This window comes from Corvus moneduloides, chromosome 10 (assembly GCF_009650955.1).
Source record: "Corvus moneduloides isolate bCorMon1 chromosome 10, bCorMon1.pri, whole genome shotgun sequence".
In the NCBI taxonomy this organism is placed as follows: Eukaryota; Metazoa; Chordata; class Aves; order Passeriformes; family Corvidae; genus Corvus; species Corvus moneduloides.
In genome coordinates this window covers 23,794,415-23,821,923 of record NC_045485.1, presented here as the reverse complement: position 1 = coordinate 23,821,923, position 27,509 = coordinate 23,794,415, and the positions used below count along the sequence as shown (strand labels likewise).

Sequence of the window (27,509 nt, the reverse complement as noted above, 5' to 3'; positions counted from 1 at the left end):
AATTAAAGTTTACACAACCCTGTCTGCCCTAACGTGCCAGAATTCCTGTAGCTGCTGCAGTGCTCCTAAAGCCACTTGAAGTTTTTAACATTTTTTACAGGGAATCCACAACATGCAGCCAAAGCAAATATTAATGGATTGATGTTACATCACTGTATTACTTGTCAGATTTATTCTTCCTTACTTTTTGTGGAAAAGTGCCAAAGAGCATCAACCTTTAGGCTGTCACCTCCACCGAGGAGGCAACAGTGGCACTGCAGGTCTCCACCAACATCCAACTGTGGTGCCTCAGCCTGCCAAGTGACTATTTTAAAACATATTAGTGGTAACTCTCTTTGCAAGCCCACTTTTACCCTTGGCATTCATGGAGGGAGACACCAGCTGTGCAGTGATCTCCATCCTATTGCATTCCTTACAATTATGTCTTTTCCTCTGCGCATTTTTTTTTTACCTGGTGCTTCTGGGCAGTCCCAACGCTCGTGCTTGGGTCCAGCCACGCAGCCCTGGACCATCCCTCTCTAGAACAGGGTGCCAGTTTCACTGCCAAAGAGGCCAGAAGCTATGCCAGGAAGGTGGTAATATCTGAAATAAAAGAACTACAGATAACCACTGCTACCTCTCCTCTGTGCATCACTTCTTGTGCCTTACACCATTCAAATACCTTACTGTCCTTAACTCTTACAGGATTATTTGATATTAATGCTAACAACAGCTAAAGTGTTTACCCCTTACGGGAAACTTCTGTACTTTTCTCATTTAAAGAATCTCTTACAAATCAACATTGATTTTAATGAGATATCCTATGTGTTTTCAAAACCAGAGTATTTGGCACTCAATGACAAAACCCTTCATCTTTATACTCATCTTTCCTGGTCAGTACTGGCTCGTTCATTCTATAACACAAAGTCTACTTGGAAAGGAAGTTGGGTGTGCAGAATCCTTCACTGTTCTTTCCAAAATTGAATTTGCAAAAAGCTGCCAGAGGATGAAAACATCCCGGCTGGGTAGTGGAGGACAACACAAGCCTTCCACAGGCTGCCCAGGCTTCACCCACAAAGTAGATCTACCTCATGAATCAAAGACATTTGTGCTTTGAGCCTAATCCCATAATCACCACAGATACCCTGCTTATTACCTAGCAACAACACTACAAGCCTGTCAACAACCCTATGTACCAAAGCAGTGCTTCATAGACACAATTAGAATGCTCCTTCAGTGTTACATTTTGCACGTAAACAGCGTTTATGATCACCATTCTATGAATGCACAATTGTGCTCAAGTTACAATTACATCTAGGTGGAAAAAATCTTCTTAAATCTCATTTTTCTAGTTCCTTACTGTTCAAAGTCATTTGGATAATTCAGCGTAGCCTGCAACACCAGAAGGCTGAATACAGAAAGCAAAATCCCAGGAAATAAAGCTAATAAAAAAGGTTTCTTGTAGATGCATCCTGTGGGAACAAGTGTTAAAAACTAGTTAAAATCTTCAATACTACTTCTTTTGCAAGAGGGTACTACCTAATGTGTGGGAAAGCCATGGGAAATGGTAGTATAAGCCTGGGAAAACATCACCTATCTGAACAGCAAGTGGCTGGTACGTAAAATGGTTCTGGAGGACTGTTACCCTAAGTATTACATTGTTTTTTGAGCAAATTCATAAACTTCCCAAGTAGACTTCAGCTGCACTTGGAAATTTTCCAGCCTACTTTCACATACAAGTGTGAATTTTTTAAAAATTGATTTTATTGACATGGCTACACTGGCAAACACTCCCATACAAGTGCACTTCTATCAGTACAGGTTGGTATAGCTGTGTCTGCTTTTAAGTTCCAGTTAATTGCCAAAATCACTGAAGAAGAAAAAAAACTTTTAATATGCTGAAGGCCCACATTCTAAGTTGTTGCATTCATGAATATTTAAAGCATAATTCATTATCTGCAGTTCTCCCAAACCCACAGGGAATGTTACATACCAGAAGAACAGGACCAGATGTGCCTTACTGGGGTCTGCTCTGAGCTCCCAGCACCTGGCAGTGATTATGGCTGAGCTGGACACAAACACTAGCTGAAGAAGCTCTCCTCAAAGCTGTCTAGTAAAGCAAAATTAAAGCAGCCATGAAATTCTCATGCAGGTAACACTGATTAACTACAGGTCTAAATAAGACCCCTAAGTCCACATTTTCTAGTACACCTTAAGCCATTATCAAACCACATTTATGTATCCCTACTTTTTACATTGCCTAAGAACAGTACAATCAGAAGACAGATTAAAAATTAGCCAGTGAGATTTCTGTATAAAAATAATAAAACTTTAAGACAAAAGCCAAAGGATAAATATCTAAGATATCTTTAGTCTTCAGTTAGCTCATCAAAACAGAACATATCCTTTAGAACATATGTTACAGCTATGCTACACTGTGTATCTTACAGAAATGCTACAAATGGGAACCCACTGTCTCCATCATTTAAATGTCTTTCAAATGAACATTAGCAAATGTTGGAACTTCAACTAAGAAGTTTATTTTACAACAGTAACTGAAAACAGAAAAAAAAAAAACAAATTAGAAAGTGCTTAGCAACTTCCCTCCAAAATAAATCCAGGCATCAATTCATCCTCTAAAGCTTTGGTGCCGTTTGGATAAGGGCTCTCACCACATACCAGCATGTAGCTGTAATGTGTTGTCCTAACTCGCAGCTTCAGTGGTTAATAAAAACATTAATAACATCTGCTATTAGCAAGCTCAAACAGTTGTAAGTAAGAACAATGATTCTAATATTGATCTCCGGAAGGTAATGGTAGAAAAGTCTGTTAGTAGAAACAAAGCAATAGTCTAAGTAAAGGAAAATGAAGCACAGATTTTTCTGTAATCCAAATTTACTCTTTAAGGTCATCAGTTAAATAATATACATATTAATCTGTCTGTCACAAACCTGCCTTTTAGCCAGTGTATGTGCATTGACTCCTTTTGATCTAGGGCAGCAGTTCTCAAACTTTAGGTCAGTTCCTCCTCTCTTCAGGAATACTGTACAGTCCCCCTCAATACTTCCCTACACAATCATATATTATGCATTAATTTGCATAAAATACAAAAAAATACATTATTTGCAGACACGTACACATATTTAATTCAAATATACACAATGACTATCAGCACACGTACCCTTCTTTCCCTAGACAAGAGCTTAGGGATCCAGGTCTGTATATAAGGGGAGTGGAGCTGCAAAAGGGAGGGAACAGAGGTAAAAAATACATCCATGAGCATCCGTGCACAGGTGGTGGGGAAGCAAAGGCCAAGAAGGTGCTGCTGCCTCAGAGCCCAGGCAGCTGCCAAGAGCATCAGTAACTGGGGAAATGTATTTGTTCCACAGAGTGTGAGAGAGGGAAGATGGAGGGGGCACTAAAATCCTACCACCTGCAGCATCCAAGACAAAATCTCCTGCCAGAGGGACAAAGCAGGGCCCCTGGATATTTATCCCAGAGTCGCCAACGTTGGTATTCTCCCTGCTGACCTGCAGCTCCAGGCTCCCTCATGGCAGCAGCAGCTGCTCCTGCACAAGCTCTGAGGGGGCCTCACTGCTCCTTTCTCAGAGTACTGCAAGCACAGCTCACACTGGCCACTGGACAAGTAAAAGGTGCCTGGAAACGTCCAGTGGGGCAATGGGAATGCACTCCAGGGAAAGACATGTTAGAAGAAGTATCGAGATAAAGAATATCTGAGCTATGCTGTCCCTTCTCTACCCCCAGTCTCTAAAGTAACTTGTCTCAACACAAGCCGGTCCTGGCTACAGTTTTCAGCTCCTCACACCCAGGCATTTGGGAACCTGAGCCCTGAGTGCTCAGACACCTCCTCAGGGTCCACTCTGAACCCTCATTTGAGAACTGCTGGTCTAGCTTAACTAGCAGCATGTGAAACTACAAACCTAACACTTAATGCCCCCTTAGTGCATAGCAGCATTCAAAGAGTAAAGTAACATGTGCTTCAGTTACCTCTGGCAGGAGTGTCAGTAGCCTGATCATGAGGATTTTGATGAGACATCTACATGGTTTATAGTATTTTACAGACTTCAAGAAAATACTATAGTGGCAGAGATGAGGGTAAACCTACACGAGGAAAACCAGCTGCCAACCTACCCCTTACAAACAATTTGCTCAAGACTAAAACAAACTCAGAGAGCACAACTAAATGCATAGCATTTTACTGGTACTAGTGCTTCCACAGGGCCTGTGGACACTTCTGTTAGTTCAGTCAAAACACTGCTGTATGTGGGAAAAATCTTTCAGAATACAGCAACACAATTTAAATGGTGTCTAGATTGGGGTGGGGACTGGGGTGTTAATCATAACTCATAAAATGAAGTACACGTTGGGGAATATTTAACCTATCACAGCATATTTCACTTCATGTTTTTCCATGAAAAATTTCAACTCAAAGCATTACTCAGGCTTTACCATAAACCTATTAGTTGTTGAAAACCACAGAGGACTCCTGGTATAATCAAAGGAACATTTTAAAGTCTTTATGTGGGGAGAACCCCACCTATTTAACAAAACATCACAGTAACACATGCCACAGTGAAGATGTTGGCATATTACTGTCGGTTCTGTCATTGAGAAACTGTTGTTTAAACCTTCGTGTTCACCTCCTAGGATTCTTTCAAGGAATTGATACGTGCACAGATTTTCAGTGCAGGTCCAAGCTTAATATTCATTGCACTCATAAGGTGATCCTCCTTCAACAAGAGGAGAGCTTGTCCATCAATTTCTTGTGCTCTAAATTCATCCGCAATATCTTGACAACCTAAAGGCAATAAAAAAATATGATTACTGGTTTAGAAATGTCCATTCTTAGATCCAATGATTTTATCCACACTAGAGCTTTTCAGCTACACATTTTCCAGTGCTCATCCCTTCAGCTTGTTGAACCTAAATTACATGCAAGAGTACAATATTATGATGGGAATTCTGAAATAATCTGAAAGTAATTTTTACTACAGCCTCTAATTACACTGTGTTTATTGGAGAACTACTCATCGGGAATTTCAAGTCCCAGCAAAGACAGAATTTTCATTTCATTAAGAGGAACAACCTCTCATCATTAGAAGAGACTGGGAAAACAGCACTGAAATAGCAATCAGAAACATAATTCAAGTGGGTTCTTTCCAGCAATAAAAAGATACTATTATCTAATTCTATAAAAAATAACTATATTACACTGCTACGTGCAAGTCAATGAGAACATTCACATAGCTACAATTTCCAAAAGGAGTTAATTCCATCTGTGTATTACACCACTGGGTTAAGGAAACAAAGTTTTGATGTATGGGCTTTGGCACAACCATCTCATGAAGGTATTTATCGTTAGTTATCAAAATGAATATTCTACACACAGCAGTAATTCACTTCAAAAGTGCAAATTTAAACTGGTTGGATCTTTTTGCCATGTTAAACTCCTTTTCTCAATGTGAAATACCAGTCTCAGGTTACTAAAGCTTACAACATAAAAAAAGACTACATGGGTTGGACTATCCCAACTAACTGAGGGACCCTTTCCACTGAAGAGCACTGTAGAAATGAAGGTTTCTCCAAAGATGTTCTGGACATGTGTTGAGCAGAATCATCCAGTTATGCCTTGCTCTGTGGCAGCTCTGTTAGATGGATAGATGTCTTCTAACAATGTCCATGAGAGCACTCATTGTCAGTTGTTTATTTGAAGCTTCTTTCTCCCAGCCATGTTTTTAATGGGGGTTTTTAATACATTTGTGTTCTCAATCCAGCAGTCTCTCCATCTGTCTGAGCCTTTCAGACACACTTGAATTTGTACCCCATCTTCCATTCCTGACTTCAATTATTTCTCAAGTAAGCTTATTTTTTGGCATTTTTACATCTTCCCTTTTTAAAAGTATGCTATTACAGAGATACAAAATTGCTGTGAAGAGCTTTTCTACCTAGATGACATCAACTAATTTCATATTCTCTTGTGTGTTCAGATTTAAATTCTATAAAGAATTGATAGTCTAATTTCCTGATGGATTTACAAATGTGTACAAGGCAAATGGAAAGGAAACGTGGAAGGAAGTACCAACATCCAAACCTGAATTCATTTGAATTATTACTGTGTGAAGGTTGTAACATTCAAGGTTGGAAAAAGTTAGCTTTTCACAAAGAATAAAGCACTATTTTTTCCTTAATGATTTGTTAAACAGACCTTGTGCAACAGTTAGCTCTGACATCATCATAAAGGTTTTCTTATTGAAGTGCTGGCAACAGATAAAACATCTGTAAGTCAAGTATTGAGTATTTCTGGGAAAGGTATCATGGCATGTCTGATTGGAGACCTGAACGTTGTGATTGTCAGACCACACTATTTACAAACAATCCAAGAGATGAAGAGAAGTTCTTACATTTAAGAATAAAACTGGTCCTATTGAAATAGGAAACTGGATGTTTGTTGTTGCCAGCTTTTTCCTTTAAGCAGGACATGAAGAATATCCATTCAACTTCTTAAAATACTTTTTATCAAAGTCATTTTTGGAAAAGCAGTGGATGGAAGTTGAAGGTACTGCAGCTCCCTCATCCAAGCACATCTGGGTGTATTCTTAAGCACTTCTGCAATTGTTTGTTGTGCAATAAAAAAAAAAAAAAAGGGTGGGGAGTGGGTAAAAGGTCATTTATCTTTCAACTGAAGAGAGAAAGGAGAACAATTCTGCTCAGCTTAAGCCATTCTGTCTCTTCCCCCAGAAGAAGCAGCTAACAGTGCAAGTGTCCTGGACACTGACTTCTCCAAAAGGCTCCAGAGGAACTCAGGAAAAGCCTGACAAGGACACGAGTCCATTTCAGCTACAGATTGTGCAGAAACAAAAACAGATGTCCCTAATCTTTATGGAAAAGTGATGAATCACCATCTCCTATAAAACAGCAGATGGTCTGCACAGACTGCACCAAATAGATATATAATATAAAATGCCATAATGAAAATCATCTATATTATTTCCTGCATTAATCAATCTATATGATAAAATATTTTTACAAGAGAGGGACTTGGGAATTTACTGAAAAGAAGAAACCCCAAAATTACCAAAAAACCCAAATGCAGCAACATAGCAATAAAAATTCTGGCAGGTTGTGAATATAACTTTAAATATCTATTGAACTTTAAAAAAAAAAAAAGTATTTGAGAAACTAGGCATTCATATGGATAGGAATGAGTAATTATAATAAATTTTCATTAAAAACAGACAAATATAAAGTTTGTTTAAAATCAAAGATCACCTTATTTATAGAATACAAAAAACTAAACCAGATCCAACAGCTGGTGAAATACTGTAAAAGTAATGGTTCCAAAACAGAAACCACATTTTAAGAATAAGATTTTTGGTTTTATACTTGCAAGTGAATTGGGTTTATGCGGCACTTCAATTATTCTAGCACAGGAGCTACCATTTATTGAGAGCCTAGAATCAGTTATTGAATTAACTAGTGCCTCAAATCTATAAAAACAGTAACTGAAAACAGCAGTGATATAGCTACACTCCATAACACAGCTCAAGTACAGAAACAGGAATGACCACATCCTAAACCTAAGGAGCTTTGCTTGTTTCTACAGACATCACTGCAGGTTCCCAGAAGCAGACACTGTTACTGAATTGCAATAAACTATCAGAAGAAAGGTACTTCAAGGATGTCTTTTGCCAATTTTAGACATCTCTTACTCAATTCTTTGCCTGACTTGCTACAAAAGACTGTCATAATGCATGCGTATGACTTAGCAATGAAGATACACTCCTTACAGGCTATTAGTCAAATGGGAGTCACAAAAAAAGGGTACAGCATTCCGGAAAAAGTAGAAAATTAGGAACAAATGTAGCCTGGGTTTTAATAGGTAAGCAACAAAAATTCTGGTATGACTGCTACTGTGGAGATCTGCCTTGTTATCTGTAGGGATTATAGTGTCTGATCAGATAAAATGACATCCTTGGGAAAAGGTGGGGAGTGAAGCTTTAAAGGTTATGATAGTTAGGAAATGGTAAATGTCAAATAACCTGAAGATGACATAAAGGTAACTGTGAATATCGAGCTACAGAAAAGGTTTGTGAACAAGGAGAAACCAGATTATTTTTTCTGAGAACAAACTGTGACTAGCAGTATGCAGAGTCTCTAGGGAGAAGATCTCTGAGCAAAGCTATGCAAAATAAAGTTTAACTTTATAGCAGAAACTTGCTTATTCTTTTTTAATGACTTGTATCGTGACAGGTCTTTCAAACTTTACAGTTGTATCAAGGGAAGTAACACTGCTCTTGCTTTTTCTACTGAATAAGCAGTAAGGGAGGAGGGAAGAGAAGAAAGCAGTGTAACAGGAAGAAAGTGTGTCTGATCTCTCTACTGACCTCTTGAGAGAAGTCAGACTGAAGGAAGGAACAGCTCTAATCTCCATCAGCTGGGATGCAACAGCAGAAGTGGGACTAGTTCTATCAACATGGGATTTGTGCTGAAGGAACAAGCAAGAGGAAACAAATCACATTCCAGTCTCCATCACCAGCTAACACTGCTGCTGTTACCACACCACCTCCTCATCACAATGCTGCTATAAAGCAAGGAACTTCATTGCTAACACCAAGAGAACAAGTTATTGTCCATTCCATACCAGGCAGAGAATGTATAAAGGCCCAAACTTCATCGACAGTCCATACTGAGGGGTCAGTTTGCACCACTGGTAAGAGGTCAATGCTCTCCGGCATTTTCCGCATCCTCAGCTCCCGAAGCTCCCGCTCCCTCTCCCTCTCACTCTGCCTCCGTAGGCGCGTGGTCATGGCTGTTGGAACAGCATCTTCATGAGGAGCCAGATCTTCTTCTGCAGATGGATAAGTAATTGGAAGCTGGAAAATGCAGTACAAATACACTACAGTATTAGGCTTTATTTGCAATTCCCAAAGCAATGTCATAGTTTTAAGCAAATATTCCACAGACCTGTCTAAGAAAATGATCTCGTGACGCCCCCTCAGGGCCGCTCGGCCGACGCCCGCGTCGCCCAAGACTTTGGCTATCTGACTTCCGATTCCAACGACTGGTCTTGTCTGATGGAAACAGCCCAAATTTCTTAGTGCAACTAAGGCTGTGCCTAAAGAAGTAAGATATATTCAATAATGCACTAGTAGTTTTTTGGACTGAATTCAATCAAGTAACCATAAAATCACAGTGTTGTAGAAATGCTGCTTAATTACAACAACAGCTGTCACAGAAATATAAGAGAAAGGTATCTCAAAGGCCATTTACTCAAAACCCTCATCTCAGTGTGGGATCAAGTACATCTAGATTACCCCAGAAGATGTCTGTCCTTACGATTCTTAAAAATTTTCTCTGCTAGAAATACCTTTGTGTTTTATCACCTAGTACAGTTCTGCTCTAAAATGTCCACTGAAAATCTAAAATCACATTGTATTTTCTGTTTTCATTTTCACTACCTAGCTGATACCCCATCAAAGGAGGATAGAGGCAAAAATCCCATGTTAAGATTAAAGGGCTAAATCCCTTTAAGATAATTTTGCTTGTGGTGTCCCAAGAAGTACCAAACCAAAAACATGTATTCCCACTACTTAAATGGGAATGTAGCAGACATAAGAGACAGGTCATGTCCAGACACACTGATGCCAAAAAAGAGCTAAGTGGTGACTAGAAATGGAAAGCTATTCCCCATTTCTAAACCTTATGGTATTAAACATCAACTTTCCAACTGTAATAATGGAAGACTTTGCATTCAGATGTTGACTGTGAATTCTTGCTCTCTTAACCAGGAGAGGTTAATCCATTAACCAGATAATAATAAACAATAATTACATAGCGTTACCTTTTGGCACAGGATGTGGAGCAGAATCTTTTTGACCGCAGAAACTTATTGGGATATCCCATTTTCCCACAAAATTCACACTTCAGAAGATCATTTTCAATTTCATCCAGTCCCTCTAAAGAAAGGAATGAGGAATACAGAAATCAGTTTCAATGACAAAATTATGTTCACATCTCTCACCTCAAGCAGGCAAAAGATCTTCAAATATTTAACACATTCAGTTAAATACTTTGATTAACAGACAATTACGCAAAGCTAAGCAAGTCATAGATTTCATTCTGTCTAGAAAAGATCTTAAGCAAACTGAACCTTAATGAATCTTCAATTAAGTTATTCAATGAACTTAATCAGTTTTTTGTTGAATTTCAAGCCATCCATGAGCAGGTCTGCCCTCAAACACAGCAAGCAATTTAAGAAGAAGGGTTACAGTCCTCATGAATTGCTTTATAAAGAGTTCATTAAGAGAACCAAGCCTTCCACAGTCTAAATGCAAACTCCCCTGTAATGACATAATGAATTAACCTTTTAAAGTACTTTCTTTGAATAAGCAGCTGTTACAACCAAAGGGACTTGTGAAAGCAAGGAAAACATTGAATCTTGAACATATATATAACATTCAATCTATGAAAAAGATAAGCTGCACACAATAAAGAAAAGGATTATGGCATCTGCTGATTTGAAGCTTATTGTTACAGAGTATTTTTCTGTTATTGGTGAGGTGAGATGGCCCTTTTCCTGCACTAGTGCAGCAAAGAGCTGGAAATACTGAGAAAGGTATTTGAAGGGTGTTTCTACCACACACACAATCATACCCTGGTTTACTACCAAAAAATCTCCTCTACTCAACTTCTGTGTATGTGGATGTTTCCTACCAGCTTATCCAATGAGTAGTTACCAATTCTCTACATAAACCTAACACCAGCTGTCAGGAACAATAACTAAAACAAAAACCATGAACATTTGAATAACTCCACAAAACAGACAAGCTGTCTGAAATCTGAGACACAGTATATTGTTAATACTGAAAAGAAAATTGAATTAACATCTAGTGAAACAAATTAAGGACAAAATAACTGCTGCAAAGGGTTTTGGTATGGAAGAGGGAATAGAACTATTCTAAGAGAATGAAAGAAAGAGTTGCATTAAGACATTTAAACAGACCACCAAAACCAGCTCTGGTGCAGTAAGGATACAAGCTGTGGGAAAGAAAACCCAGAGGTGGCTAAAAAATTCTGAACTTTCAAATCTTAGATGAATTTATACAAAATGTATGTTCACAGAATAATTTGGCTTTTCTGGGCCAGGCCACAGTTTGATTCCCACTTCATAGCACACAGAACTAGAGGGGAAAAATGGGCATTTAAACAAAAACTACAAACCTTCTGCAATCATATCCTCTATCTCCGTGTCTGAGGAGTTGTCTGCATGTTTTGTGTTCTGCAAGTCTGATTCAACACACACCACACTCATGATCTGACCCTCCACCAGCAATCTCTTCTCTGCAGGCTGTTCCACCAACAAAGATGAACGACTGACCTATTGCAATAAAAGCAAAGCAACAGTGAGTAACTAACATTATTCACAACAGTGAATAATTAAAAACAGTATTTCTGATTTAACAGTTGTAACTAACAGGATGATCAGGTTCTACTCCATATCAATGAATCGTAATTATATCGTGCCAAAGCTCATTCCTCAAACAAATTAAGACTCACTCCTGTTCTGCAGAGTTTGCAATTATATTTACCAAAGGAAGAAACACATTATATCTACAGAAATGAAGGAATGGGAAAATGAGACACACATGAAATTAGTAAGACAAGTTTTAAATTGTCAGTTTGTGATTTAAAATTTTCCACAGTAATTCTTACCAGACATGGAACTAATTACAACTAGCCCAGTTACAAGTTGCCAGTGCTTGAAACAACAAATTGCAGCATTTTAGAATTTTAACACAGACTTAGTTCTGAGGTTTAAATTAACGTATCACTTAATTGAGGGATCTGGGAGACAGAAAAATGTAAAAAAATTCCAAATGGTAGCCTAAAACCATTCTCTGTAGTTATCTACAGATACTGCCTACTACTCCAGTCACCAATCAGTGGAGAAAAGGTCAAAACCAACATCTGAAACATAATTCAAGATCTAAATATCTACTAGCCAAAAATAACATCATTCTTACAAAGAGTTTATTTCAAAGATTAGTAGTAAAAAATTCCTAGCAACTTTTAGACTTACAGGGAATGGCTCCAACCCCTCCTGAATCACAAAGCCTTCGATGACGTGGGTCAGGATCTGGGGCTTAACAATAGCCTGTGGAGGTTTATTTTCTAGGCTGGGAATGCTATTGGGCATGGATGTGCTGTTGCTCCTTGTCGTTGCTGCTGGAAGCAAAAGAGGTGGTGGTGGAATAGAGGCATGTGAAGGATCAGACGGAGATTTAATTACTGAGGCACTGACTGATGATGTCACTGAAGGCAGTCCCCCGTGTTCTGCAAAAAATAACAAAGCATGTTATGTTTTATCACTTATATCCAACCTAATGGGCTCAGAATTCTGGAAGTAAGAGGTGATAAATCCCCAAGACCCATCTCTCCATCCATCAACCCCTAACGCAGGCTCTTCCCTAGGCTTTATAGATTCCACTTTTAAAAGAAGATGTTTTATCTTGACAGACTATTCCACAAACACACCCTCTTCATACAAACAGTTTCCTTTACTCAGTATCTACTAACTACAAGCACAGTTGGCCATTACTTACTTAAACAAACCATAAAACCAAAAGCTACCTGAGCCTGGCATTTGTCCTCACCTGACAAAGGATCTTCTGAATTAAGAGCCTCTCCATTGCCCAAGGTTATGGCTGGGGGAGACAAGGTGGGTGGTGTAGGTGTTCTTGCCATGTGGACGCAATCTGAGTCCTCGGGCATCTCCTCTTCACATACATTCTCCACTTGGTAAATCTGCATCCAACAAACTATTGCTTTAGAGAGATTTCCATTCTATCTTAATACCTTGAAAGAGTTGCATAAATACAGTTTTAAAAATAAATTACCAGTTAAAATATGTTAATCTTTTAATAAAATACTTGTTTCCAAACTCCATACCAAACAATGAACTTTGAGGACATCACAATATCTATGACAGTAAAATTAAAATATGTCGTTACAAACCGCAATATATAAAGAAGCACAGTTCTCCAATCAAATAGATCAGAGAACCTGACTTTTTTAGTATCTTATGTGTATAGTTTACTGTATTTTTATTTATACATACATCTGATGTTATTTAAACACATCTGCAAAATGCAAGTTTAATGACAAGTCTGCAAATTGTTCTATCTTATACAGCAGTGTAATCAAACTGACTATTTCAGAGGAGTACACCAAGACTATCAAGCATTAGTGGTTGTAAGAGATTTTAAGGTCTTTTCCTCAAAAGTGTTGAAATAAATTTACATAAATTCCTGACAGCCAGTTTAGCAGATTAAAATGTAAAACACTACCCTGTCAAAAGCAAACCTGGCTTCTACTCTTTCGCCCAATTTCTCCATGAAATATCAGTTGAGGTTATTACCCTCTTAAAATAAATCAAAGATGAACAGCACACCTCCTTCCTTAACCTGTTGATAGCCTCAAAAAAGCCTACAAGATCTGCTAATTCTTTTGCTCAACTTAATCTCATTAGCATTTTACCGCTAAAGCCCAGCAACTCCATCTTAAATGTCAGCATTATCTGCATATCACTTTATTTTCCCATACACTATTTTAATCCAGTGATTGAAGCCAAAACCTTCAATTACAAACTGCAGACATCTGAGACAAACACTGAACCAAATTAAATGGCGGTGATGGGTACAGTACGAAAATTCCCCTATTCTTTTATGAGGAGGATATTTTTAATGTTAGTACAAAATTAATTATCCAGAAACCTATCATCTTAATAACCTGCTATGCACCTTCCACCTAGTACAGATGATTCTCCTAATCAAAATCTATTTGTATTGAGGTAAAAGCTTACAGTCCATGTCACATTTACCAAATTCTTTATGTAAGCATTGTCATATATTTACTTATATTTTTTAACTTCAAATGCGTTGTAATTTCATTAAGAAACAAGATTTTAGATCTTAAATCTGCACTTTCACAATTTCTGGTTGATATTCTTGACTGATGATCCATTACAAAAAGCCAACAAAAAAAACCCCAAATCAAAACATGAAACAGAAGAAAAATGTCTATTAGTTTTCTTAAAACTCAGTTCTGTAATCAACAGGTTTCTTGTCCTCTGTCTAGCACCTGATTTAGCTCCCTTTTAAGTCAACGAGCCAGACTCACAGCTCTGGAGAAGCCCAGGGAAAGAATAAAGGATGCAATGTTATCACTCACCACTGGAGTTTCAATCGGAACTGACGGCTGCACCTGGAGATTTACTGCGACAGTCTGTGGCGGTGGAAGAGTTTGAAATGGCAGCTGGACCAGAGCTTCTGCAGCAGGAAGTTCTTCCTCAGAAACCAAAGTGTTTTGAACCAAAACCTGGCCCTGGGACAGAATTTCAGGCTGCACTTGTAAAGACTGCACAGACTGCAAGGGTAGCGGTTGAATCTGGGTTGAGGATGCCGAGAGCTGAGGCGGAGCTGCCAGAGGGATGGGAGCGGATTGCAGGGCTGGATACTGCTGGTGTGGCGTGGAGGACACGAGCTGCTGGCCCGGGGAAACCAAGCTGGGCGGCTCCACGGCCCCGATGTGCACGGCAGGGGAGGGCGGGAGCGGCAGGTGCGGCGGGAGGCTGAGCGGCTGCGACGGTCGCACGGGGTTGGCGGCAGCCGCCTGGGGAGCGGCCGGCTCGGGCTGCAGAGCCGCCGGCACCAGGGAGCTGGCCTGGGACTGGATAAGGGCTTGAGGGTGAATGATTATGGTGGGTGACTGACTCGGGGAGTGCGATGGCGGAGGGGACACCACCACTGACTGCTGAGCTGACTGGGATGGGGTAGGAGAGAGCGTAAGAGGCGGAGGATGGATGTGGATAGGGGAGCAGTGGGACTGGACGCCGCTGGGAGCCGGAGGCAGCGCATGGCTGGGGAGGGGCAGACAGTGCTGGGATGGAGGCGGTTCCTGGCCCGGAGGAGTCTGAAGTGCAATCGGCTGGACTTGCTGCTGCTGCTGCAGGATCAGCTGATGATGGGAAATCTTTGGAGCTGGCGAATGAAGTGGGATCTGCTGATGTTTTACTAGAGAATGAGGTTGCAATGGAGAATATGAAGCTGTGAGGGAAGGGAAAAAAAGTGACAATTAGTATTTATTTCTTCAAGTTCTGAAAATATTATAAAACACCTCAAAAATTCTCACTTTGAAGATCAGTACAATTTTTTAAACATTTAGTATTTTAAAAATATATTTGTTTAGAAATATCTTCTTTGACAGCATATAGAACACAGGAACAATTTATTAGGGGAGTGTATCAATTTCCAAAATAAAATGCATAAATGAATAAAGGAATATGGCCATGCTTTTTACATATATGTACTTTCTATAAAGAAGTATCTAAACTTATCTTTTTGGTGCTAGGTCTAAGATTATTGCTGATCCAGCCTTATTTAAGAATTTAATGCAATTTTAAATGGATTTAACTTTTGCTTTGAAACAGACTTGAATAGAAATTATAAGCACATCACAATCAACAGGTTTTGGAGATAAGTGCTAAGTTAAAGTGTAGATAATACTGTTTTAAGATACCAAATAAAACTCCAAGAGTTCAGTATAAATTTAAACCATTGAAAGCATTTGCCTGAACTTGAACACAGCAACTGAGAGGTACAAATCTAAAAATAGTGCAGCTTCCAGAGAAATCACATCACCTTTAAGTGAACCAGTGACTCACCAGTCATTTCTTACAGCACACATATATATTGTCTTCCACACGCAAATCTCTTCTTGCTTTGTCTTGTCCACTTGAGAAACGACTCATTTGTGTAGGTTTTTTGATTTGTTCTGTTACTAAGGACAGATTTTCTTCTCACCAATTTGAGTTCTGAGAGCATTAGGGTTCAATACCTCCAGAATGTCTGCCTCCAAGTCCCACTCTTTCTCTAAAAGCTGTCACTAAGCCAAGCTACATTCCACAGAATTCAAACCAATTGTCTAGACTACCATCACTTCTTCAAAATAAGAAAGCTAGGATGCAGATATGCTGCATGCAGTGCAAGTGCCACTCTAACCAAGTGCAGGTTATTTGGATTTCTCTCAATACAAAATACTGAAATTCTGAGCATTGTTACCTATGGGTTTATAAAAGTACCTGATATAAGAACGTTCTCATGACACAAACGACACAAGAAAAGAAAAACCAAACCACCAACAAAATGGATTTTGATGGGAGCAAGAGGCTTGAGATGGTTTCAGCCCACATTTTGCTGCCCGGAGATGTCAGGCATGTCCTGACAACAAACACACAGAGAGAGACCAGGAATGAGAATCATGTCTGTGCTGTGACTCAACAGGATATTGCAGTTGCTATATTGTGCTTGTATTGTGATTTAAGAAAATTCCTGCCTCTGCTTAATCAAAATCCTGTGCAGCATCCAATACCAACAAATAAGTGAATTTACTAAGAAAATTTGAACTCTATTCATGTGGAATATCTATAATAACATGGCCAGAGAGCACTGAACTCTGACAGAACTGTGATATACAAATCAGTTTTAAGTAAAGTAACTTTCCTATAGCTCTGTTTTCATCCCACCTGGTGTTATTAAGTGGTGTATGCTGGATGTCCGTGTGACCGGCGTACTCCGACACTCCGGAGCTGGGCTCTCGCCTTTCCTATTGCTTTCTGAGGGATCTGGCTGGCTGCCCTTGGAACTGCTGACAGGTTTACTGGGGCACAGGGACTGAGTTTGACTGCTGCTCTTTGGTGGGCCATTCTGTGAACTTGACAACACACCCAGCTTCTGACTGCGCAACGTCAAGTTCTGAACCTGGGAAATGAGCAAAACATGAAAAAACCCAAACTCTATAAATACCTATGACAAAGATCAGGCAAAAACAGCAAAAAAATTTACATTTTGTAATGCTTCTCATCCCACGTGATCACAAGAAGCTAAAAATCTGCATATCAAAGTATCTTTAAAGCCATAAAATTTAGAGAAGGATAGGGATCTTTATTACTTCAGTGATAAATACAGAAGTCTTTTTTCCCTTATTGAATTTTTAAAAGAAATGGAAATTTTTAATTAATTTGAATTAAAGCTTTTATTTTTCTCTTTTATTGTGCCTTCAAAGTAAGTGACACAAGGCATCTTAAGCAAAGGCAATTTTATTTTCACACAGACACTGCAGAAGTGCAGTGGTCTGTGAGTGAGCTTCCAGACACCAACATAAGCTAGAGGCTTGGGTGGACAGTGGGACCAGAGTCTCCTCTACTATCTGTGTGTTAACAAAATGGAGACCTTTGTTTCTACACCAATATTAACCTCCCTTCTCATCATGACACCTCCAATATCACATGAAACAAAAGGTTTTGTTTTCTGAAATGTAAATCAGTCAGGGACCACTTTCCCTGAAGTCTGTTATATCACACCCAGATTCTGTACATAACGATCCCAGATCTCCAATCCTACGTGCTGAGCTAAAATTTCATTTTCAAGGATAATGCCTACCCTCGAAGCACTAATTCACATCATCTTTTACATGAAAAAGAAGACTAATTGTTATCTTGTTATCACCATCCCCTATTTTGATTACATAATCCCTTCCCCACTCAGCAGTTAGTACCTGTGTAATGAACAGCTAGTTTACATTTCACTTCTCACTGCTCCGTATGTCACCACAGGGCACATTCAAACCCAACTTGTTTCCTCACTGGCATGCAGGAGGCATTCACTGCCATTCTGTCCCAGTGAGGACAAATCAACCTTCAGCACATCTTCACAGGTAAGGTGACTCAGCTGGAGCTTGGCAGACCCGCCCCAGCAGCTCATCTGCTCTCTGGTCTGGGGTGCAAGTAAAGCTAGAAAAACTTAAGCGCAATATTTCTTTACTTTTCAGTTTTGTCCCACTCGACTGGACGGACCTTTAGTAAGCTTACACAAGCTCACCTGAGTAGCTGCAGACTGACAGGAAGATGAGGAGGATGAGGAGACAACAGGAATGTCAGACTGGACAGCAGCCACAGTGGTCGCAGGAGTAAAAATAAGCTGTTAAGCAAGAAAAAAGGTACATGGTAACAGACTGAAATTTTTAAAATCTGTGAAAGAAATGAAGTATCTTAAAGAGATACATAACTTACACATACTGATGTACAGCTTCTAAAATTTACTTTTCAACTTCTAGATTAATTTATTTAAAGAACTATTTATCATGATAATTTAAATAAACAAAACTAAAAGAGAATAATGTAAACCAAATATAATATTTGTTCTGCATATTGAGAAAAATCTTTGAGATAAATAAACACATCTATGATCTTTCATACAAGCACTTAAGAGAACTTTCCCTTCAATACTACAAATTAGTGAAAAAAAGACAAGAGAAGAGCCCAATATCTATTATATTTAAGAAAGAGAGCTTAGATCTTCCAATAAGGACAGACCAAAGCCAAACTTTGTAAGGACTGCAGTCAAAACTTACCATCTGAGCTCGTAGATACATTTGGGCCTGGCTTGCACTCAGGGTGGGAGAGGTGCTGCCCAGCAACATCGTCTGTTGGGTGATGCTGCTGCTGGTGGTGTTGGAGGTCTGAGAACGGCTTATTATCTGTGCAGGTGTAGGAGAGGTGGAGAGGTTAATCTAAGGAAACAAAAATATTGCTTCTGTCATGGAAATTCCGTCACCCTAGGGTCTAAAGCCAGAAAGCCTTTGACAAAAATGGCAGGGGCAGTTGGAATCTCTGAACTGTAAAGGTATCAAAAATATATTGAGCCAATCATCATAAAATTGGATTCTGGCAAGACTGTACGTTTTTATTCTTACACTGCAAGCAACCACTTTGCAGTAAATAATAATAAGCAGTCACAAATATAAACAATGATAGGAAGTCTGTAAAATATGCCTCATAGAAATACACATTTATTGAATATGTAGAATGAGTTTTCAATATTTTAAGAAAAACACCTGAACTTTAATATTTAAGATCTTTAAATGTTTATATTAACTGCCTGGACTGGTATCTTCCATTATGCAACCTGATCAGGATGCTCATTTGTGCCACCACGTATGGACTTTCAATCCTCATTTCATATATGCACACTAAAAAATGACTGAAGACTAAAACCTTCTCCAATTTCATATTAAATGCTCCTCAAGAACCACTCTTTAGCATCTTCTTAAAAAAAGAAGCTGTTGTGATTTTGCTTTTCCTTTTTTTTTTCTAACCAGTCTAACAGAGTTAAGTGCCCAGCTCTTTTTCATCACTTACTTAAAAGATTTCCTTGAAAAACCCCAGCCCAATTATTTTGTTAAGTTTAACATCAGACATCTTAATAGACTTTCCCTCCTAAATTTAATGAATGAATGGTTTTAGTTCTAACAGCTGTAAGCCAAGCCAAGCTATGAGAGCTTAAAAAAAATACACAGTTAAATCACTGAAGCTATGCACTGGAGTCATGAACAGCTTGAGGGTGTGATTAATAAGCCGGATGTCTGTAGGACTAACAAATCCTACTTCACATAACTGTAAAACTGTACAGAAGAGACTGTGCATGTCTGATAATGGCACTTAAAGAAATACAGCATGAACTGAACACAGAGCCACTCACAACTGAAACCTGAGCACATGCCTAGAATATGGGAAGTGAAACTGCAAAAAAGATGCATGATAAAAGATGATAATCAATAAAAGAATGAATGCTATAAACATTTAATCACTTTCATAAATATATGTGAGCATTGACTTAGATTCTCTAGATTTAGTGCTATTTCATCCCTGATACACAGTTACAATTTTCACCTACAGTAGTGCCCTGAATAAAAAACTAATGTAGAAAATCCAGTAAGAAATCATGTAAGAGATGAGAGCTCAGGGAGTGATTTCTACAGGAGTTTGAACAGCCACTGGTGCTTGTGGAGTGAGCAGCTGCCCCTGAGAGAACCAAGAGGGGTCTGGAACTGGGGAAGCCAACAGCGGCCAGCAACAGTCACACACAGCACCCGACACTTATTTCAGAGTCATCATACTTCTGTTCACTGTGTCTGTAGTACTGATTTTAACAACACAAGCTGAAATGCTAAAATATTTTCTGCTTTTCCCTGCAGCCATATAAGAACCAAGCGGGGTTGGGAATGGAGGGAGGGCTTGGTGCAGTTACGTACCGAGGTCTGCGACATGCTTGACTGCTGAGTGACACTCCCAGTGGGGGAAGTACATTGCCTCCCACCTGACAGGCTTGCCTAAATAGCAAGAATATGTGTCAAATAATGAAATCAGAAAGTGCTTAAGTGATGTTCATTTTTTTGTATAAACCATGAGAAACAGCCCTCTCTACCTTTACATTTTCTCTGAGTTAACAATAAGAATGCTTTACTTGGTGGAAATAGTTTTCAGCAAAGTGCGCTCTGCACTATGGGATGCTACCTGCAAGGTGCAAAATTCCTTGAAGTCCTACCAAATTTCAGGCATATAATTCTTTCAGATCAAGACTTGAAGAAAAACAATCAGAGGTAAAGTCTGCCAAACTGCTAATGATGTAGCTAAGTGATCACCTCCCTGCCTATGGTGCTTAGAACTTAAAATGCAATATCATTAAGAACTGTTATTATTAAAACTCACATCATAATTTTATTGTGATTAGAATAGTCTAAAACAAAGCAAACTTTATAAATGCTGTAGAGAACAGCCTCATATTCTGGAATGGTAACTTATGTATGCACATCTAGCATCTACCACTGGATTCTATTCCAGCCCTTCAGATGAACAACAAGGACAGTGATTTAGGTTTATGTATGAACAGAACCAAAACTTTCCCAATCTGATTTTCTTTGCTCTGTCTCAGTAGCTGTATGTCCATATAGAAATCCATCACAACAAAAAAGACAAATCAACATATTACCACAACCTAATGAAAAAGGTATAGAAGAAAAAGCCAGGAGCAAAAATTAGTCAGTCCAGCTCTGACACCAAACAGCCATATCCCTGAGGTCTTTAACTCCATTTAGCATTTCCCTGTGTAAAATCATTAACAACCACCTCTCTCTGCAAGATCATATTCTCAATCCAAGGCCAGCTGAGGTCAAAGGAATTCTTGCCACTGCTTGAATTCAAAATGGGCCTCCTCCAGTGATCACTGATGTTAAAAGCTGTGTTTCAGATATGAAATGTCATTTACCTCCTACATTTTCACATTCAGGGTTAAAATTTAATTTTACCATTACTTATAATGCAGCCAGATGTGAGGCAAAACACTAAGATGCCAGATGTTCATTATTTTTTATTTCACTAAGATACAATGCTATTCATTGCTCCCCCCATCAACTTTTAGAGAAAATCATGGGATGAAGATTGAAGTAGTCTATTTTTAATATTTATTACTGCTTGATGATTTACATGATGCATTATAATGTATGCAATAAAGCATGGAATGGTTGCCTACTGGAGCATCTATACCACTGGACAAAATCCTCCCAACAGTTTGGAGGACGATACAATTTAAAATAACAACGTCATTAAAATATAACAGTGAATTATGAGGCACTAAGCTCAGGCACTTAAGCTGTTATTACGTTTGACAACAACTGTAGCCCTGCTCTAGATAATACGCGGTTCTTTTTCAGCAATCTTCACTCTCACCTGTGGAACAGTTGCCAGACTCTGAAATTGGGTACTGCTTAAGTGCTGCTGCTGCAGAGCAGCAGTCTGCAGCATTAGATGCTGCTGTTGGGCTGCATACATCTGCTGGAGGTACTGAGCAGCTGAGCTAGGAGGACGATGCAAGGCCTGCTGAATAACCTGTGATGAATCAGTAGGTAATTAATTACAATTACAAAGCACACACCATGCTGACATGATGTTGAATTTTATCCTTACAAGGAAATAAAAACAAATAAATTTTTTTCACATCAGTTATGAAATACTGAACTTGCTCCCTCACTGTTCTTGACCAAGTCACAGAGTACTGTCAACATCAATATATTCACATTCTCAAGGACAGCCTGACAATACAGCATCATTCCCAACACATCATCCCAGCCTCTCAGCTGCTTGTCAACACATCCTACACCATGTTCTGCTTTTTGAGAGATCAGAATAGTGTGTGAGAAATCCAGTTATCAAACACAACAGAATGGACTGTACAAAGTTCAAGGAGACCTAATTTCAAGAACAGCAAGAGGGGGCTGGATCCCACATAGCACTTAAACCCACACAAATACCTTGGATCCCTGTAGTCAAAGTTGGTCAAACAAACAGCTTTATTTTGCAAAGGTTTATGTTAATAATCCACACCCTCAGCAAATGGTGAACAAACCAAACTTTCTATCATAGCATTTCCCCCTCTCTTATTTGGGAGACTACGCTTCAGTGGTCTGATACCCTCCAGTAAACACCTCCTGAAAACCAGCAAGTCAGCTATTGAGAAAGACAACAGCAATTAGGAATGAAGAGTTAATCCTGTGTAAAGTACTGCACAATGCCTGTATTTAGAGCTCTGTACAGGACAGGGAGGAAGACCCCAGAGCCCAGTACCTGGACAGCATGTCTGTCAGAGCCGCTGTAGACAGAGATCTGTGGCAGCGGCGTGCGGGAGGTGGAGGTGGTGGTGACGGTCGTTGTGGATGCAGAACATGTTGTTGTGTTGGGTTCATTCTCCATAGCTGTGCAGCGTTCGTCCAGCCTGGCAGGAGCGACACAAACGTAGTTCACAAACAAGGCCAGAACACGCTGATTTTAATGCAAAAATTACGTTTTGCTGAGACAGAACAATAGACAATTTTCAAAAGATAAGTTTCACAGAATCACAGAACAGTTTGGGTTGGAAGGACCTTAAAGATAATCTCGTCCCACCCCCTGCCATGGCAGGGTCACCTTTCAATACACCAGGCTGCTTCAAGCCACATCCAACCTGGCCTTGAACACTTGCAGAGATGAGGCAGCCACAGCCTCCATGGGCAACCTGTGCCAGGGCCTCACCAAACCTATAGTAAAGAATTTCTCCTTAGTATCCAATCTTAGTTTGTAGTATTTGCTATTACTTGATGCAGTCTCTTGAGAGATATAGTTATAATCTTCTAAGATCTATAAAAAGTAGCAATAAAGAACCAATTTAGGAATACATCCAAGATTTCCAGCCAGCTACACAGGACAAGGATCACCTCCCTCACCCCCATGACTGAAATTGCTGGCTGACCCTGGACACTGAACAAAACCTGCTCTTGGCAAAAATCACCAGTGAAATACTCTGTTTGGGGAGAGAGGGAAAGGATACAGGCAAAATTCCTTTTAACAACACCTCACATAATACAGCAAGAACCAAGGAACAAACTACCTATTTAAGCACCTCAAATGATCCTCCCCAGTCTTATGCGACTTCCTTCTGTTGCAGAGCACAAAATGTCATCTTTAAAACTGAAATGAATCACAAACCTCAATATATGTTATGGGGGTGTTTACTGCAGTTTCTTTTTCAGTCTTTGTATTATGATTAACAGGAAATAGCATAGTAGCTGTTTATTGCTTTCAAAAGGATGCCAAAAAAAGGGAGAGTTGAGAAGATGTGTTTCCTTCTTACCATAAAGAGGGGCTCAGAGAAATAATCAGAGAGAGCTGCAATATACTAGAAAAAAAGCAGCTTTGCCAAGTTCTTAACAAACCACCCATTGGATGCTGCATCAAAAGGGAACATTATCAGGAGTTTCAACTCACACAGCTGGAAGAAGAACAGGACACTGCCAGGCTGCCACCCTCAGCTCCCAAAACACGACTACTCTACAAGCAGAGGGCTGCACGTGATGCTGCAGTTCCTGAGGACCTGCAACAGCTAAACTTTAACAGATACATGGCCACCTAAAGACCTCTTGCCTACCCTTGCATTGGGCACTTGCATGGACTTTGCCATCAAAGAAAATTCGTGGCAATAACGGATGCTCTAAAAGCAGAGATCCCTGCTACTAGAACTGAAGAAAAAATATGATTTGTTGTTAAAAAATCAGGTCTGTTGTGCATTACTGATGCCAGTTGTCTACCTACATCAGGGCACAAGTTAAGACACACAGCTTCCCACTCCAACTGCAATAAACCCAGCATCATTCCTAAAACCCCTTTACGTTAATTTCACATCATGAAAAGTATCTTAAAATAAAAAGTCCTGTCTCCTCCAGTGGACATTAAAAGCACTTCAAAATATTTACACCTACAACTTGTCTAGCTGGTTTTTGCAGAGTTATGCAACCAGTTAAATTAGCTTAAAATATTAGATGTCTCATTTCCTTCATTCTCAGCCGTGTTTTGGGTGTGTTATGAGCAAGATGTGCAACATATCCCACTTAGTAAATATTCCATCACAAGTTCACTCCAAGAGAGCCGTTAATCCTTTAGCTCAAAATTATTTCAAAAATAATATTGTCATTGCTCAGGTTGTTCTCACAAAGGATGCACAATGAAAACAGTAAAGAGCTCCCAAATTTTTGGTCAGCATCTCCATCTATCCTCTGACACCTCACCTCGAGTGGGCATCAGATGTTAATTTACAAGAAAATTAATTTTGTTTAATGATGGAGACCTTGCGATGATGCTCCCTGAACAACTTTAATTCAAAACAATCTCTGTAATGCAAAGCAAGTTTTAGAAAACACATTGACTTCCAACAACCACTACGCATTTAAGTGAGCCCAAAACACAAAACACAACAGAAAACTATATTGAAAATATGTATTTATTCAAGCAGTAACAGTACAAGACACCACATAACTTCAGGTTACATTGTGCATAAGGTAAATATTCCAAAGTTTTGTTTCTTTATATTTTTCTTGGTCGAAGCAACCACCTGAAGTAAAAAAATACCTGCTATTCTATACCGATTAAGAAACTACCCTCACGGTGGACACGCGAATGTCATTACTCATGTTGTGGAAAGTTTTGGTAAATGCCATGGTAATAACAAACCCTGCTGAAAACCCACATCCACAACCACAACCATCCACAACCACACAGTTTATTTCTTTTTTCATTCACAACCTCTCCCTGCAACTCCAAGGAGACAAACCACAAAAAAACCCAAACTAAACAAAAATTTTCTCCAAGCCTAACCCCTACAGTATTCCGTATTTGACAGAGGGCTACGAAATAATGAATAAAATAAAATGAAATAAATAACGAAGGTATGCTCTGTGGGAATACCCCCCACGGCATGCGGAGTACCAGCCCCGCGCTGAGGCGCCCCGGTGCCCCTTCGCCGGCCGCCCCCCGCCCAGGCCAGGCTGACCCACCCTCAGCCCCCGCCTCGCCCAGCCCGGCCCCGCCACCGCCCCCTCAGGAGAGCAAAGGCAGGCGGGCGGGGCCGGCCCGGCGCCGGGGCGCGGTCAGGGCGCGGGTTCCCCGCCCCCGCGGCCCGGCCGGGGCCCCGCAGCTGCTGCTGCCCGCGCTCCGCGCGCCCCGCCGGGACACTCGCCTGGGACGCGCCGCTCAAGGCGCCGCCGCCGCCGCCATTTTCTCGCCTCCCTCACGGGGGAGGTGCCGCGCGCGCGCGGGGCGCGGCCGCTGCCGCGCACGTGACGGGCCCCGCCGCCATGTTGGCGGCGGCCGTGAGGGGCCGGTGCTGAGGGAGACCTGCAGCGGGCCCGGAGAATTGAAATATGCGGTGTTTTCAGCCCAAATAACCTATCGACTTCTATTTGTAACAAAACAGGGAGCGTCTTTCAAGTGCTTCCCGGATTTAGCAGCTGTTGCTCAGACACTGTCAGCAGTGCATCCATCCTAATCACAGTGTGAGCATCTCAGGTTTCCTTTTGGAGGCTCTGCTTGCTTCCTTCCACCCTTCCTGCCACTCACCAGCTCAAAGCACTGGGTGAATATGACTTAAAGTAATCATCTCTGTTATCTCTTGCATCACGCCTCTTTGCTTTGGCACCTGATACATACACGCTTGCAAATGTTTGTACTGTACGTACAGGAAGCCTGTATTTGGATGACTATGGGAGGTGCCTTCAGGCTAAATCCTCTGTAACTTGCACGCCTGACTGAGTTCAAGAAGTGTCTGGACAATGCAGTCAGGCACGTGGTGTGGCTCTCAGAGATGTCCTGTGCAGGGCTAAAAGCTGGACTTGATGATCCTGATACTCCTTTGGCCATCACCACAGGAGCCAGGCTGGGGGATCCCCATGGAAGGGTTGGGGATGTGGGGGCCACACTGGGGGACCCCAGAATGGACTTCTGGAATTCCATTCGGAATGGAAGTCTATTCGATACCGACTGCACAGGGAGGTAGTGGAGTCCTCATCCCTGAGGTGTTCAAGGAACGACAGGACATGACACTCAGTGCTCTGTTCTGGCTGACAGGGTGGGGATTGATCAAAAGTTGGGACTCAGTGATCTTGGAGGTTTTTTCCAGCCTAAATGATTCTGTGGTTCTATGATTGGGGGGCGGGGGGGGGGGGGGGGGATGGGAAATTGCCACATACCTACCAGCTAGTTGGGATAGGTAAGTTCTTTGCAAAGAAAAGAGACTCAGCAAGTGTCTAACAAAATTCAAACACCTCCCAAGGTATTAGAGATGAACTTAAGCTGTTGACAGGTGAAGCAGTTGCACTGAGCACAGGTGGGATGCCTGTGACAAGTAGTGACAATTCCACAGGTCTAATGAGGATGCCTCATTTCTGTAAAAGATGACGTGATTCAGCAACCTGTGTCAGGGCTTCATCACCCTCACAGGGAAAAATTTCTTCCTAATATTTAATCTAAACGTTCTCTCTTTAAATTTAAAGCCATTCTTTTTTGTCCTGTCGCTCCATGCCCTAGTCCCAAGTCCCTGGCCAGCTCTCTTGGAGTCCCCTTTAGGCACTGGAGGGTGCTCTAACGTTTCCCTGGAGCCTTGTCTCTAAGCTGAACAGCCCCAACTCTCAGCCTGTCTCCAGAGCAGAGGAGCTCCGATTCTTGGACCCTCTCCGTTGCCTCCTCTGGACTCGCTCCAGCAGCAACTCGTTCTTCGGTAAACGGACCAGACCTCAGAGCAGGACACAGCACAGCAGGACACACACAGTATGAGGTGGAGAATCCCTGCTGCCCACGCTGCTGGGGATCAGCCCGATCGGTACTTGGGTAGAACAAGTTTTCCTCCTTGGCTCCCTGTCACGGCAGCCACCCGCGGCTGAAGCATCCCGCATCCTGCACCCTGCATCCCGCATCCCGCATCCCGCCCCGCCGGCGCCACAACCGCGCCACCGCCCGCAGTCCCGTCATGCTTTGCGCTGGGCCGTACCAAGTGTGGGTGGCGGAGTGACGCACCCCGCGGTGCCGCCCCCGTTCCGGACGCGGCGGTGGGAGCGGAGGGACCCGGGTGCGCGTTCGCACCCTCCTGACCGGGAGCGGCCGCTGTGGCGTCTCCGCTACGGGGCCTCCGGTTACCTGGGTGCCGCCGCCGCCGCTTCCCCCCCTCCGCCGCGGCGTGGAGCATCCCGCTCCACAGGTGTGGAGTCCCGCCGGGGAGAGCCCATGTAGAGCGCGGGGGGACACCCACAGGACTGAC

General features: G+C 41.1%; 1 protein-coding gene across 10 annotated transcripts; it reads right to left on the bottom strand.

The window, feature by feature from the left end:
- Nucleotides 1-1,650: 1,650 nt before the first annotated feature.
- On the bottom strand, nt 1,651-27,494 carry PHC3 (polyhomeotic homolog 3). Of its 10 annotated transcripts, XR_004242100.1 has the most exons (16): nt 25,437-25,524; nt 22,517-22,664; nt 21,623-21,781; nt 20,149-20,226; nt 18,469-18,627; nt 17,937-18,035; nt 16,583-16,817; nt 14,230-15,104; nt 12,654-12,804; nt 12,080-12,333; nt 11,221-11,377; nt 9,842-9,956; nt 8,965-9,115; nt 8,642-8,873; nt 8,385-8,485; nt 4,712-4,798 (listed from the first exon to the last, which is right to left on the bottom strand). XR_004242100.1 is itself a non-coding variant. In XM_032119631.1 (15 exons), exons 2-15 carry the CDS (start codon nt 22,640-22,642, stop codon nt 4,644-4,646), a joined length of 2,946 nt encoding a protein of 981 aa, XP_031975522.1. In that variant the 5' UTR covers nt 22,643-22,664; nt 27,243-27,494; the 3' UTR covers nt 1,651-4,643. The 10 variants fall into 10 exon arrangements, 9 of the variants coding, with proteins under 9 accessions (XP_031975522.1, XP_031975524.1, XP_031975516.1 ...); XM_032119631.1 differs by lacking the exons at nt 8,385-8,485; nt 25,437-25,524 and adding an exon at nt 27,243-27,494 and having other exon boundaries at nt 1,651-4,798; XM_032119633.1 differs by lacking the exons at nt 8,385-8,485; nt 25,437-25,524 and adding an exon at nt 27,389-27,477 and having other exon boundaries at nt 1,651-4,798.
- Nucleotides 27,495-27,509: the final 15 nt, after the last annotated feature.

Bases quoted from the DNA above. Each gene is read 5' to 3' on its own strand.
- PHC3 (XM_032119633.1), bottom strand. From the start codon at position 27,477: ATGGGCTCTCCCCGGCGGGACTCCACACCTGTGGAGCGGGATGCTCCA. The intron at 20,227-21,622 runs GTGAGAGTGAAG...CTTGCTATTTAG, and splicing joins GTCTGGCAACTGTTCCACAG to GCAAGCCTGTCAGGTGGGAG. The intron at 12,334-12,653 runs GTGAGGACAAAT...TATTTTTTGCAG, and splicing joins TTCAGAAGATCCTTTGTCAG to AACACGGGGGACTGCCTTCA.